Here is a 16,781-nt window from a genome sequence, read left to right on the forward strand (position 1 = left end):
TCAAATGTCAATAACTCGGAAACGGTTGGTTTGAGATACATTGTGCGTATTTCGATTTTTGCTTAGAATTGAAGGAAGAATTGAAATATGCAATAATATACAGGGGACTCTATTTAAAAAAATAAAGCTTTGATGTGCCACGACTTTATGACCGACCCTGTTTACATAAATTTATTACTCGCTAATAGGTATTTAAAAATGCTATAACTTTTGTATTTAACTTTTTGCGGTACCTCCTATGTTTTGCCTAATAATCGACCGTTTCGGTATATAAAAGCGACCCTGTATATTTTTTTGTTAGATCGAAAGAAGCTGAGATAAAAGTCTATAAATGCGCCATATGTGGCTATCAAACGCTAGATAAGCCCCATTTTTACAGACACGGGAAAATTCACATGGCACCGAAAGACCGACAGTTGTTTGCATGTGCACACTGTGATAAGAAATATAGAACGCAACAAGGCTTACAATATCACCTTGAGAAGAAACATATTGATGCTAGGTAAATTTATATTCGTGTAGCTAGGGTGTTTCAAAATAAAAAAAAATAAAGTTTTTTTTTATGGTGTTGACCATAAATAAAATAGGTAGGGGTAGATACGGGAGATTATATGCTTGAAAAACCGTGTTTTACAGAGTTACAGGACTGTAATATTTAAATATTCTTTTATTAGATCGAAAGAAGCCGAGAAAAAAGTCTATAAATTTGCCATATGTCGCATTAAAAAATATATGGCTAAAAAAGTGGGTTTATAGGGGCGAATTTTGAAACACTTTATATGAAAAATATTTTGTACGATTACTAGACTGTAGTATTTAAATATTCTGTTATTAGATCGAAAGAAGCTGAGGAAGAAGTCTTTCATTGTACCACATGTGACATTCATACGCCAAATAAATCATATTTTTGCAGTCACAAGAAAATTCATTTGCCACTGAGAGACCGACAGTTGTTTGCATGTACACACTGTCATAAGAAATATACAACAAAATATTTCTTACGACGCCACCTTCAGCATAATCATATTGATTCCGGGTAAATTTATTTTGTGTAATACATGGATCATATGACAGTGTCATAGATAAAGTCTGAATGCTTTATTTATTTTCTCATTCACAATTCACATTATTTAAGACTCACCCTGTATATATTAAATAGAATTCCATGACTAAGTGGGAAAAGGGAGTCCACTTGACGTGATCTTACTCAGTTTTAAATATGAGTATTATTTTTTCAATACCTTAGATTTAAGGTCACTGTTTTAAAACTTCAAAGTATTCAAAATAATGGCACTTATCAAAAAAACTTATTGAAATATTGCTATTGGAACAAAAATGTCCAGGCACATATTTTGTCATTTTAATTGTTTATTGTTTCCAGAAATGCCGATTGTACATTTTCAACTGATGAAGTGATATTAGATGCTTTAAAAATCGAAATTGATGATCTCGCTTCGCCTTTGGATGACTCTAAGTATGTTTTTTAAGTGTATTTTTACTAATTTAGTGATAATAATGTAACTCATTAATTCCAGAAATTCTGAATGTTTATCTGTGACTAATGAAATAAAATCAGAAGATTTTATAAAAACAGAACCTGAAGATGTCGCTCCGATTATGAAGACAGAGGTGCACGATGACTTTAAGTATGTTTTTTAAAAGTATTTTTATTAATGGATACGGCATTGTGTTTTAAATATTTTCTTATTGTTTCCAGAAATAGCGAAAATGAATCTGCCACTCGAAATGTGAAGCTAGAAGATTTTATAAAAATGGAACCCGACGATGACGTCTGACGTTTGTGGATAAAGATACGCATTTGTAGAAAAAGAAAAGATTTTATAAAAACAGAACCCGAATATGTCGCTCCGATTATGAAGACAGAGGTGCACGACGACTTTAAATATGTTTTTTAAATGTACATCCCAGTAAATTTTTATACCTTATTCCTCTCTCTTTAATGTAAATTTTATGTACCAAATATACGCAAAATGGTGAATTTAATATTTGTTTTTTTTTAGTAAACAATTTATTAAGCACACTAGTTTATGTGGCGCCCCCTAGTGTCAATGTGCCGAACTAAAGTACATATGCACTTAAGTTCCGGGCATTAACACCAGAGGGCGCTACCAGCAATTTTTTTTAGTTCCGGGCATTAAAACCAGAGGGCGCTGCTATCGTTTTTTTTAGTTCCGGGCATTAACACCAGAGAGCGCTGCTATCATTTTTTAGTTCCGGGCATTAACACCAGAGAGCGCTGCTATCATTTTTAGTTCCGGGCATTAACACAAGAGGGCGATACAAACATTTTTAGTTGCGTGCGTTAACACAAGAGGGCGCTACCAGCAATTTTTTTAGTTCCGGGCATTAACACCAGAGGGCGCTGCTATCATTTTTTAGTTCCGGGCATTAACACCAGAGAGCGCTGCTATCATTTTTTAGTTCCGGGCATTAACACCAGAGAGCGCTGCTATCATTTTTAGTTCCGGGCATTAACACCAGAGGGCGCTGCTATCATTTTTTAGTTCCGGGCATTAACACCAGAGAGCGCTGCTATCATTTTTAGTTCCGGGCATTAACACCAGAGGGCGCTACAAACATTTTTAGTTGCGTGCATTAACACAAGAGGGCGCTACCAGCAATTTTTTTTAGTTCCGGGCATTAACACCAGAGGGCGCTGCTATTATTTTTTAGTTCCGGGTATTAACACCAGAGAGAGCTGCTATCATTTTTTAGTTCCGGGCATTAACACCAGAGGGCGCTGCTATCATTTTTAGTTCAGGGCATTAACACCAGAGGGCGCTACAAACATTTTTTAGTTCCGGGCATTAACACCAGAGAGCGCTGCTATAATTTTTTAGTTCCGGGCATTAACACCAGAGAACGCTGCTATCATTTTTTAGTTCCGGGCATTAACACCAGAGGGCGATACACACATTTTTAGTTGCGTGCATTAACACAAGAGCGCGCTACCAGCAATTTTTTTAGTTCCGGGCATTAACACCAGAGGGCGCTGCTATCATTTTTTAGTTCCGGGCATTAACACCAGAGAGCGCTGCAATCATTTTTTAGTTCCGGGCATTAACACAAGAGGGCGCTGCTATCATTTTTAGTTCTGGGCATTAACACCAGGGGGCGATAAAGGCATTTTTTTAGTTCCGGGCATTAACATCAGAGGGCGCTGCTATCATTTTTAGTTCCGGGCATTGCCACCAGAGGGCGCCACATGCACAAGTTAAAAAAACAATTATTTCCATTTCAATAGGTTTATTTATTTATAATAAATTACTACATAACATAGATTCGAGAAGGATGGATTTAAACAATGATTATTTATTTTATACTGGATGATGAAAAGTGTATATATACAAGAGTATTTACATCGCACTTGGACCGTGTCAACAAGCCTTTAGTCATAGTCTCCTAAACTCCTAAGGTCTAAGGAGGCCATGACTATTTAGCTCAAGGTTGCTTATGAGCGAGATATCTTCAATTGCAACCAAAATGGGACACTCTGTACATGCCCCAGGAGTATCCATTTTAGTTGCAATTGAGGGTTTTTTGACTTATTAATAGAACCTAACAGTTTCTACAAACTTGAGTTACATTTAAGTGAAACCAACATAGCAATTAAACTTCGCAGTTTTCATGCTAAGGATGATAATAAAAATGTTGCATTTCAGACACCCCTCGTATCTCACTAGCCTGATAAGTCAAAAAGATAAAAACGCATTTTTATAAAACTATTTACGTAGAACCCAAAGAATTATTTAGTTTTTCTTTTAAGAATTTTATATACCAAATATTGACCAATGTTTACTTTGTTTTTAAATGGGACACCCTACCGGGTGTAAAAAAAAGCTTGTAAAAAGATTCTTCTAAGAAAAAATATAGTATGTTTTAATGACACAGTGTCATCTATTTTTAATACGTTTGTAAAAGGACGAATTAATTTCGTAATATACAGGTTGTCCCAATTAAAAATAAACATTGGTCAAAATTTCAAAAATAGAAACTAATAAGTTCACTGGATTCTTCGAAAAAATCATAAAATTATAAATAATTGTGATACGAAGGGATCTGACACTGCCACATTTTCAAATTCGTTCTGTATCAAGAATACTAAGTATCCACTAGCAAAAATGTAACTCATGTTCGTAAAAATCGAAAGTTTTTTTACGAATAAGCCAAAAAACCCACTAACTAAATGGGGCACTCCATATACAAGGTCCAGCAACAAACAGTACGCCGAGCATCGATATAGAGGTTGTTTATTAAAGAACTTAAATATTTTATTGCACATACGCATTAAGTGCAGACCTAAACTGTGTATAGTTTGTCCAACGAGAGGGTACATGGCAGTGACAGTTATGTCAGTCATTTTAATTCACAAGTAAATTGTACTTTCTGTCATGTTTGGATGTCATTTTTTTTGCAAAATTTTCCTTAACACATTGAAGAGATCTTACTGAATACAAGAGAAGAACGTCGCCAGTCGATGGCTCTAGAGGGCGCAGTGAAACAAAATCCTCGTTGTTTGCAAATTTTTCGAAAACTTGACCAATTAAGGCAATTCTTTAATCTCTAGCTTACGCTCTGCCCACCCTTAGCTACGCTCTTGCTAGAACATATTTCACGAAAATATATTCACTTGTATACAGGATATCTAAAAAAAAGTGCGAGTGTAAAGTATTCCTTTCTTATCACTTTAGTAGTTTTGATTAGTTCCAGAGAAATAAACTAACCAATAAAAATATATACATTTACAATATATTTTAAAAAATAACTAAAAACCTACAAATTGACGCCTTGAAGTTAAAACTATACTCAGTGTTTACAGTTGGTTTACACTAACTTTATCATAAATATCGTAATCGTACATTGTACAAGGGGTTCAAAATTCGACGCCGAACTTGCTAAAATTTCTTATTTTTTAAAAGGAACGCACTGAAATATTGACACGACTTTTTCACCTAATAGTTTTTTGCCCTGTATTTTACTGTTAAGAAAACCCAAATGTTTTTAACCACCTTCATATTGAATGTTGAGCACCCTGTATAGTTATAACATTTATAATCGTTAGTACAGACCACCTGTAGTAAATACCAAGCATTGTTTTTAATTCAAGCCTTGTATTTTTAATTTTTTTACAAAATGGCTGCAAAATAAAATATGATCGAAAAAAAAACTGCGTCGGCGATTTTTTTTATAAAATTATATGGGAAATATCGATGTTCATTTCCCAGCCAACTGGACGCCGTTTTTTTTTCGATCATACGGTATATGTACAGAGTTTTCAGATATATTTAGTGCGATACCTGCAGGTTTCCCTATTGGAGGTAGGGGAAAACTTTAAATTTAGGACATGTTACAACATGTTAGACATGTTGTTTAAATGTAAGGTTTTACCTGAACCGCCAGAGAGTGAAATAAAAATAAACACAAGACGATCAGAATTATTCTAAAAAAATGTATAACTTAATTTTTTATCGCACTAAATGTATCTGAAAAATCTGCACCTATATTTTATGTACTTACTTCTCTTGAACTATCAAAACAAATTTAGTGTAAAAACGTGGAAAAGAGAGCCATTTAATACATCTACACTTTTTTGAGACACCCTATACAACTGAACATAATTTCCTGGAATACGACCTAGTGCACGTTTATGGTCTGCACTTAAAATTAACTTAAGACGCTTTGTTGCAGGACCCTGCATATTTTTTACTGTGGTTATCAACATTGTCTATGCCAATGAGACAAAAAGCCTATGTCGAAATACAGGGCGACCCGGTATACTAAAAATAAAATAAATTTTTCTGTTTGCGATTTTCACCCCAATTTTTTTTTACAAATGTGGCCAATGGTAGCGCACATGTTGAAAATATTTTTACACATGTACAGGGTGATACAAAAATATTTTGCACTAATGTTTTCCCTTTAAAAAAAAATTATCTATAATAATTTATAGAGCTTATACTTTTTGTACCATTTTTGTTTAAGATTTTACTATTAATTTAAACTGAGTTATTTTTTAGACTTTACTTGTTTACTCGTTGGATAAGGTTGGATAATAAAGTTAAAAATTATTTTTGACTTCAGTTAGATTTGATATAGAAGCACGACATAGATTTTCAGACATTTTTAAAACTTGTATTGTCCAATTTTCTAAATAAAATATATACATATAGTTTTGAAAAAGACGCTATATACTTCAATTTGAAAAACGAAATAATAGTGATGTTATTTAAAATTTGAAAATTTCTATAGTAAATCTACAGAGCAAACAAGATATAAACCTTCCCATTTAAAAAACTGCAACATTAAAATTATAGTAGAATCACCGTGTAATATCTATTAAAACAAAAGTATATCTAGTAAAACAGTTTGCAAGAAAAAATGAGGAAAAAAGATATTAACTTGATTTGAAGATTTTTCGGTATACTGGGTTACCCTGTATACAGTATATGTAAATTATCATATAAAATTTAAAAAAAAAATATTACAATTATTTAATAAAAAAAAAACAATAATTATAAGATCCAACTGATAGTTGTTGGAGGTTTTAAAAAGATTTTTTAGAAAAAATAGGCAACCAACAAATCATCTTAACTTACAAAAACCCGAAAAAAAAAACAATTAAAAGTTTGATAACCACAGCAAGTAGGAGACAATAATACATATTTATAATCAATATTAGGTGTATTCAATCAAATTGAGGAGTGTTTTACCTTTTTTTCTTTTAGCACAATCAAAAACATCTAAAAATTAGAGCAACAAAAATATATAATATTATAATTTAACAATTACCTTACTCTGCAAATTAAATTATTTAATTAAATATTTGTACTAAAAAAACACCTTATATTGATTATATTAACATGAAGAAAACATTATTAACATTAAGAAAAATGCGACAGTTAAATTTTACATAAATACAGAATAATTAGAAACAACTGCAAAACAACAATTAGATGTACATGTAGCATCCATATATTTATTAACAAAATATAATTTTATATGAATTATACTTTATTATTAGATGAAAAAATCAATAAATATATATTTTTTATTAACTCTGTTTTTTATTGTTATTTTAATGAGGTAATTTTCAATATTTTACAACGATCTAAATTTTGAATTAAGAAACAAGGTAAAGTAACAATAGTATAGTCTGTAAAACGAATAACTTTGAATTTGACAGTTCCCGCGGGCTTTTCTAGTGTCTTCTAGTGTTAATTTTATTAGGTTAGCAACTTGCGGCCATGCTGACGCAATGCCGTCTCTAATAGAACAGCCTCGGAGCGAGATTTATGACGTCACACTAGTTAGATACTACAGATTAATAAATATGTTGTAGAATACATGGAAAACATAATTATTCCTCGTATTTTTGGTTTGTATTTTAAAAATGATATAGTTTACATGAAATATACATAATATACAGTTAATAAATACAATATATATACCTATTTATAGTAATAAATACTTTGGCATATAAAACTATGAACCATACAAATGCAGCAAACGCTTTACAATATGGCTGAAATCGTACTCCATAGTCAATGTAGATAGTTTTTGTGTTAAGAATAATAATTTAAAAAAATATGTGGTCATCTTTTGACAAGTTTATATTAGTTTATTAATTGGCAGTAAACATTATAATATATAAATAAATTTTGTGAATGCAAATAATAATACATCACTATTAGTAGATATTGAATGTTTTTTGTTAAATTAGATCGATTTTCGAACCCTAAAATTTAAAATATATTTTACATTTTACCCATTATCTTATGTACCACCTACTCATTATTTGTATATTGTAAAACATTTGCTGCATTTGTATGGTTCATGTTTATTAGCCAAAGTATTTATTACAATAAATAGGTATATATTATATTGTATTTATGAACTGTATATTATGTATATTTCATGTAAACTATATCATCTTTAAAATACAAACCAAAAATACGAGGAATAATTATGTTTCCATGTATTCTCCAACATATTTATTAATCCGTATTATCTAACTAGCGTGACGTTATAAATCTCGCTCCGTGGCTGTTCTAATAGAGACGGCATTGGTCTAATATTTAGAAAAAAGCTTATGACATTTTACTTTTGTCAATTATGACATTTCGTGTTGATTTTTGCAAGAAGAGGAAGAATTGTCACTTGTTTTATTATTTTCCTTTTCTATTTCACGAAAGTAAAAAGAGTTACCTATCTGATTCGTTCAGGCTAGTTCAGGCACTCAATTTAAAGAATATCAGTAACTTTTTTGACAGAGGGATTTTATATTTGCCATGTTGGTAAAAAATAACGGTCAAAATTCAAAGTTATTCATTTTATAGACTATAACAACAAGCTAAAAATATTGAGTACCTAAAGAAAATGCATTAGCGAAAAAAAAATACTCTAAACTGAAATAAGAATGATTATAATATTTAAATAATTATCGTTAAATCGCAAAATGAAATATTCAACTAAAAAAAAAGATTGAATTTTTATCCGACTTTATATTTAAGAAGCGTTTGCAAATATCTTTAACGTCAAACACAAAGTTTTTAAGTTGAAATATCACACAAAATATTAAAAAAGAAATGCTATAATAAACAGATGGTGCCCCATGTACTTCTAGTTAGTTAACTAAGAGTGAATATGGAATAAATGCGATAATAAATATTATTTAAAAAAATGATTAAAATAAATTAGTTTCGCTCATTTTATATTATGGCGAATGCGCTAGGCGATCCTAAAATATTTAGATACAATATGAATATACACTGTCTGTAAAAAATAAAAGAATGCGTAATATATTTTTGATACAATAAATGTATATTTACTTTAGTATACAGGGTGTCCCGTTTTAAAAACATACATTTCACACCAATAACATTAACAAAATTGACAACTCACAACACTTTTACACTGTTAAAATTAAAAAGCATGTGTGATAATCTTTAAAATCTGAAAAAATGTGCTCTTTAATACACTCTAATATACAGGGTGTCTTATTTAAACATTAAAAATGTTTTTACCAACATATATAACTGTAACAATTGAGAGCTTATGACATTTTTGCTAATTTAAAATTAAAACTTGACCAAAACTCTTTATTTTTTATTTATTTATCAAAAATAAAATCAAAAAATAGAAAAAAATATAAATAAGTAGTATAATGTTTGTTTAAAATTAGGACAAATAGCAATGTTATATGTAAAAAATAAAATAAAGTTGTTAAGTTAATTTGTATTATGTTATGACAGATGCGCTAGATTTTAGAATATACAATAAAAATCGGTATTAGCGACTGTTTCATGACACACCCTGTATAAAAAGTCTTTGTTGAATGAAATGCGCAACTAAAAATGTCAGTCCACGTGGGCAAGCGTTTTTACAAAATATATTCCTATTTATTTATTATCGAATTTGTTCCATTTCGCTATTTTACAATTATTACATTATTATTATTATTACAAATATATACAAAATAGCTTACGTTATATAGCCTGTTCAACGAGCCGAAGAAGAGTTTGACAGATGACATTCTTAAAAATGACAGAAAATACAATTTATAGTCTGTAAAACGAATAACTTTGAATATGACAGTTCCCGCGGGCTTTTCTAGTGTTAATTTTATTAGGTTATCAACTTGCGGTCATGGTGACGCAATGCCGTCTCTAATAGAATAGCCTCAGAGCGAGATTTATGACGTCACGCTAGTTAGATACTACGGATTAATAAGTATGTTGTAGAATACATGGAAAACATAATTATTCCTCGTATTTTTGGTTTGTATTTTAAAAATGATATAGTTTGCAGGAAATATACATAATATAAAGTTAATAAATACAATATATACCTATAGTAATAAATACTTTAGCAGATAAACTATAAACCATACAAATGCAACAAATGTTTTACAATATGGCTGAAATCGTACTCAATAGTCAATGTAGATAGTTTTGTGTTAAGAATAATAATTTAAAAAATATGTGGTCATCTTTGACAAGTTTATATTAGTTTATTAATTGGCAGTAAACATTATAATATATAAAACAAATTTTTTTTTTTTTTTAAATAATAATATTAATTATTAGTAAAAAAAAAAAAAATGTTTTTGTTAAATTAGATCGATATTCAAACCCCAAAATTTAAAATATATTTTACATTTTACCCATTATCTTATGCACCAACTATTCATTATTTGTATATTGTAAAACATTTGCTGCATTTGTATGGTTCATAGTTTTATTTGCCAAAGTATTTATTACTATAAATAGGTATATATCATGATACAAAGAATACAAGGTATGATATTGCGCAGGTTGGTCATTATGTCACAGGTGATAAACGGCACCATTGGTCGGCAAGCAGATGACACATTAAATGTGAAAATAATTTTTCAAATGTCAAGTAAGATGATTTGACATAACTTTTGGGGTTATGTCCTAATTCTTCCCTATTTTAGGTCTTTTTTTTATTAGTGGCAATTTTCAAACAATATAGAGATTTTTCAAACAATATAGATATTTTTTTGTATGGCGTATGACGTCACAGGTGGTATGCGCAAACTTAACGAAATTGGAGCCGCTATCGATCATACCTTGTTTTCTTTGTATCATGGGTATATATTATATTGTATTTATTAACTGTATATTATGTATATTTCATGTAAACTATATCATTTTTAAAATACAAACCAAAAATACGAGGAATAATTACGTTTTCCATGTATTCTACAACATATTTATTAATCCGTAGTATCTGACTAGCGTGACGTCATAAAATTCGCTCCGTGGTTGTTCTATTAGAGACGCATTGGTCTATTTATTTAGAAATGTCAAAAGTTGATGACATTTTACTTTTTTCAATTATGACATTTCGTTTTGATTTTTGCAAGAAGAGGAAGAACTGTCACTACTGTCACTTGTTTTATTATTTTCCTTTTCTATTCCACGAAAGTAAAAAAGAGTTACCTATCTGATTCGTTCAGGCACTCAATTTAAAGAATATCAGTAACTTTTTTGATAGAGGGATTTTATATTTGGCATGTTGGTAAAAAATAACGGTCAAAATTCAAAGTTATTCATTTTATAGACTATACCTGTTAATTAAAATGAGACACACAACTGCACTGTCAGGGATCCTCTCACTGGATAGACTATATTACACATGACATAAAACAATACAAAATAGTAGGTATATCGATTTATTAGGAGTAAAAATTATACTTTTTCATACATTTTTCAAAAGTCATTTTTACTCCGAATAGAACATACTATTTTTTTCAAACGTCACAAATAATTGGCGCACTGATTTAAACACAAAGAACGACGCAAATAAAATAAAAACATTTAAAAGTAAGTAATTATATATCCAGAAACTATGATTACGCTAGTTAAATTTGACACTTAATGTCAGTTTAATAATATATTTTTCGTATAAAAAAAAAAAAAAAATAAAACATTTTTATATTGTCAATCACGTCAAAAAATTACTACTTTGTGACGTTTGAAAAAAAATATTTATAATGATAAAATTGATCAGTCATGAAGAAACATCTGTCCCTAGGCCAGTGGCGCATCTACAGACTGGATCTGGGAGGAAAAATTGCAATATTTAAGTAAACTAGTAGATTTGAATGAAATTTTGGTAAAAAGTTTTTAGTAATCGTGGGAAAAAAATAAACTTGGAATTGTAATTGTTTTTATTTTATTTTATAAATTTTCTGGGAGGTAATTATTCCCTTTATCACCCTATCCTGTCCTAGGGTCACGCCCCTGTCCTAGGATACCAAAATAATTCACAAAAAGCAAAAAAAACTATATGAACACAAGTATTAATAAAATGGATTATTTTACTAAAATAACTAATCCAGAACTTATAAAAATGATTAAATTGACCATTAAACTATTAAATTATCATCTGATCGTAGATATAGCTAGATAAATTCCATAAAATTCTAGTTTGTGTTAATACAATAAATAAAATATTAAAATATAAAACTTTAGAACCAAAATATTACTTGTGTTCGTAGAGTTATAGTGACGCAGTTGCGCAAGTATAAATTTATAATTGATTATCTGGAATAAATTTAGAAACAATTTAAGAAATTATAAATAATACAAGATAAAAATAATTAAAGAACTACTACTATAAATAATTGGTAATGATACAAATTTATAAAGAATGTCTTTAATTCTATTAAAAAAATATTACGTTATAATACAACTAACGTATTAATTAATAATTACAATATCTAATGACCTTTTAACAATGCAAAAATAAAAGATAAGTGAGATTGAAAAAAAGCATAAGAGATGAAAATTAAAACAGATTACTATTACATTGCTCAACATATTTTTATAAAGATTAATGTATAGATTTGAATGATTTAAAATTAATCAAACATGCCTATAAATTAAAAAAATACAAATAAATAAACATATATATACTAATTAAAAATAAATAACAAAGATATGTCTGCAAATATGCAACCTAGTGTAAAACACTATCGGGCTAGCATTGGTATTTTCTCCATTTCCACTTTAACTGGCCATAAATTTTTATTTATTCGAGTACTATATAATTAAAAAAAAAAAAAAAACAAATATATTTTTTTTATTTATTATTTTCTATAAGTATCTTGTTTTTTCAGTATAGTGTTATATTATCAATTAAGGTCGTAAATAAACATAACATTAAAAAAAATATAAAATAAATAAACATAATTACTAATAAAAAATAAATAAAAAATTCTGATATTTTGCAAACCTAGAGTTTAAAATCACTATGTAGCAATTCTGGTATTTTTCCACTTTAAACTCGGCCATAAATTTTATTTATTTGAGCTCTAGTATTAATTTAAAAAAAAACATTATAATTAGTATTTCCAGTCAAGTTTTAATACGGTTTATTAAGGTTAAATGGTCACACACATCCAATCCAAAGTAAAATCCCCCTATTTTTCAAAAAAAAAAAATAAAAATAAAATAACATAATTACTAAATAAAGATAAATAAAAGAATTGCTGATATGCAACCAGTAAAACACTGTTAGCATTGTATTTCTTTCCACTTTAACTGGCATAAATTTTATTATTGAGCTCTAGTATTAATTAAAAAACAACAATTATATTAGTATTCCAGTCAAGTTTTTAATACAGTTTTATTAAGGTAAATGTCACACACTCTCAAGTAAATGCCCTACTAATTTAAAAATAAAAATATTAAAAACAGACATACTTAAATTAAAAATAAAATTAAAAATTGAAAAAAAAAAAAAAAAAAAATAAAACAATATCTTTTTTTTAGGAGTTCCTTTTCGAATATAAGCAATAATCCCGTCTCGGTTGAATTGTTCTTTCCACTTTGTTATATCGGCCTCATAACATTTTTTTTTAGTTTTCTGTAGCTCTAGTATTGATATGAAAAATCAAAAATAGAATCCCACGATTCGTCTTTATATATATTTCTCCGATTGTCAAGTTTTAATACGGTTTTAATTAATGGTTATTTTTAATTTTTTTTTTATTATATCTAAAAGTATGTATATGTCTAGTTGCGCGCCTGCATATATTGTATTCCATTAAATTATAAATAATAAATTATAATCATTGATAACATATATTACTAATAAAGAATATAATAAAAAATTCATGATATCTTTTTGCATACCAGTTTTATAAACACTGTTTTTTTTGTTTTTAAAAAGTTTTCTTTTTTCACTAAACTGTGCCATAATTCATTATTTTGTAGCTCTTTTATGCTGAGTTAATCGTGAAGAAAATAAAAAACAATATTGATTGTATGTCCTCATCAAAATACGGTTTATTAACTTCTGGATATTGTCAACTACTCTCGAATAATATGCTGTCTTTTAATCTTATTAAAAAAATAATTTTTTTTTTTTTTTTTTTTTTATAAAAATTTGAAATAAAAAAAAGCTGATAGCTAAACCAGTAATAAATCTTACTGTGAGATCCCCTCTTAATCTGGCCTCATAAAATTTATTTATTTGAGCTTGTATTAATAAAAAAAATAATACAATTTTTTAGTTATTAATAAAAAAAAAAAAAAAAAAAAAAATGGTTTTTTTTTTTATTTAACTTGGTTGTCTTAAATTGTCACTACCACTTCTAAGTAATATGCCTTCCCGCTATAAATTTAAAAACATTAAAAAATAAAACATTAATTTTTACTAATAGAAATAAATTAAAAAATTTCTGATATGCAACCAGTAAAACACTGTTAGCATTGTATTTTTTTCCAAAAAAAAAAAAAAAACATTAAATTTTATTTATTTGAGCTCAGTATTAATTAAAATAAAAACAATTATATTTAGTTTCGCAGTCCAAGTTTTAATTGACGGTTTTATTATTATGTCATACACTCTCAAGTAAATGCCCTTATTAAAGTTAAAAATTTATATAAAATAAATTAAACATATTACTAATAAAAATTAAATAAAAAATTGTCTGATATGCAACCAGTCTAATACCACTGTTAGCATTGTATTTCTTTCCACTTTAACTGGCCATAAAAAATTTTATTTATTAAAAAAAAAAAAAAATTAATTATTAAAAATAAAAACAATTTATATTTTAGTTATCAGTCAAGTTTTAATACGGTTTTATTAAGGTAAATGTCACACACTCTCAAGTATAATGCCCTATAATATTAAAAAAAAATAAATAATAACGATAAACCATTATTACTAACTAAAAATAAATAAAAAAATTCTGATTGCAACCAGTAAAACACTGTTAGCATTGTATTTTTTTCCAAAAAAAAAAAAAAAATATAAAAAGTTTTATTTATTTAAAAAAAAAAAAAATAATTCATAAAAAAAACAATTATATTAGTATTCCAGTCAATTTTAAACTGCGTTTTATTAAGGTATAAATGTCACACACTCTCAAGTAAATGCCCTTATAAATTAAAAAATAAAAATAAATCAAACATAATTACTAATATAAAATAAATAAAAAATCTCTGATATGCAACCAGTAAAATACTGTTAGCATTGTATTTTTTTTCCACTTTAACTGGCCATAAATTTTATATTTTGAGCTCTAGTATTAAATTAAAAAAAAAACAATTATATTAGTATTCCAGTCAAGTTTTAATACGGTTTTATTAAGGTAAATGTCACACACTCTCAAGTAAATGCCCTATTTTTACATTTATAATAGTTCAGTCTCATCTGCGGTAGTTTGCTATCCGCTTAACCTGATCTATTTTTTATTTATTGTCATTGTGTCTATCATTTGTAATTTGCTGTTGTGCGCTCGCGGTCACCTATATCTGATCCTTTAAATTTAGGCAAAATTAAAATGCTAACACTGTACAAATTGCAAAGTAAATAGTAAAAAAAAAAATATATTTAATCATTTTTATTATTTTTTATTAAAGACTTCTTAATGCCAATTTTATTGACATATATATCAGCGGTATTTACGTACTAGTCCATATTAAATGACTTGATAAAAGATCTTAAATGGACTCTAATAAAAATATATATTTTTATATTAATATTTGCGGTTTTACACGATCGAAAAATATTCAAAACGAAATTATTCTGATTTATTAAAAAAAAAAAAAAATATAATTAAATAATATATATTACTACCAACTCTGAATTATTAAATCTGTTGTTTTATTTATTAAAAATACTTTAATAATTTATATAAAACACAGATTTTACCCTTTTCACCTTTTCGAAAAATTATATTAAAACCAAAAATAAAAAAAATATCTGTATTTTTATTTTTTGTCAAAAAAAAAAAAAAAACACTTTTTTTTTGTTTTAGTACTTAAAAAAAGCAGAAATAAGGCTCTTAGTAGACATGTATGCGTTTATATTGGACTCAAAAGACTGATATAGAGATATATATAAGCGTCGCGCAAATGCATATATCATTAAATAGGTTTATATATATGCTACGTTCTCTCTGGACCTCGATGTGTGGCGCGAGCGTGTCCTATACTCTCCATTATTAAGAAAGGCAAGCCTAATATGTGAGAGATTGTGCGTTCGTGTCCATTAAAGTAATTTTCCATTAATACTGGGTACTTGGACTGGAAACAGCTATCAAAACGTCCATTAATACCAATTTGTTTTGCTTACTTTAAATACAAAAATAAATGTAATTTTTTATAAAGTCGTTTCTTCATCACATTTTGGAATTAAAAAATATATGTTTTTTTTTAATATGTTAGGTTGATTAATGAAAAAAAATTAATTAAATCGGTCAATATGGTAACTCCTCTTAAGAATATATTGTTTCATACACTTACATGATGGAGTGGTATTTTTTATCCCTATTAAAAAAAAGAAAAACATTATTATTTAATAAATAATAAGGCTGTGGTTTCTATACAATTGTAATATTAAAAGATTTTTGGATAATAATTTTTCTTATCTATTTTTCTAATACTTTATCGTTGCAGCACATACTATGGTGTTTAATAAATCCATGGGTTCAAGATAAAATATAAATCAGAAAAAAAAATTATTCATCTAAAACAATATTAAATAAAAAAAAAAAAAAAAAAAATTAGAAAATAAAGAAAAAATTAAATAATTTAAACTAACAAATTAAAAAAAAATTAAGTCTCCGTCTTAGGAAACTGACAAATCCAAAACAACCAAAAAATGTTCAAAATGCAAAATTCCCAAATGTTGTGGTGTGGTCGGTCAACATCGCTCGGTCAAACAGAACTGTCAGGATCCCCACCCCCTAGAGTGCTTTTTGGTGCTTTTTCCGCCCC

At 27.8% G+C, this 16,781-nt stretch overlaps 1 protein-coding gene across 4 annotated transcripts in view; it reads left to right on the forward strand.

Annotated features, from left to right (window-relative positions):
• The window catches only part of LOC115885468 (gastrula zinc finger protein XlCGF8.2DB-like), a 40,330-nt gene extending 38,326 nt beyond the window's left edge, over positions 1–2,004 (forward strand). For all 4 annotated transcript variants that reach the window (XM_030904398.1, XM_030904396.1, XM_030904395.1 and 1 more), the window contains 5 exons: positions 302–502; positions 836–1,036; positions 1,382–1,474; positions 1,536–1,646; positions 1,718–2,004. In XM_030904398.1, the coding sequence (XP_030760258.1) occupies positions 302–502; positions 836–1,036; positions 1,382–1,474; positions 1,536–1,646; positions 1,718–1,796 (685 nt within the window). In that variant the 3' untranslated portion in view covers positions 1,797–2,004. The remainder of the gene's footprint in view (positions 1–301; positions 503–835; positions 1,037–1,381; positions 1,475–1,535; positions 1,647–1,717) is intronic.
• Positions 2,005–16,781: the final 14,777 nt, after the last annotated feature.

The sequence above is a fragment of the Sitophilus oryzae genome, unplaced genomic scaffold (genome assembly GCF_002938485.1).
Source record: "Sitophilus oryzae breed Bouriz unplaced genomic scaffold, Soryzae_2.0 scaffold_385_pilon_pilon, whole genome shotgun sequence".
NCBI classification, from domain to species: domain Eukaryota; kingdom Metazoa; phylum Arthropoda; class Insecta; order Coleoptera; family Curculionidae; genus Sitophilus; species Sitophilus oryzae.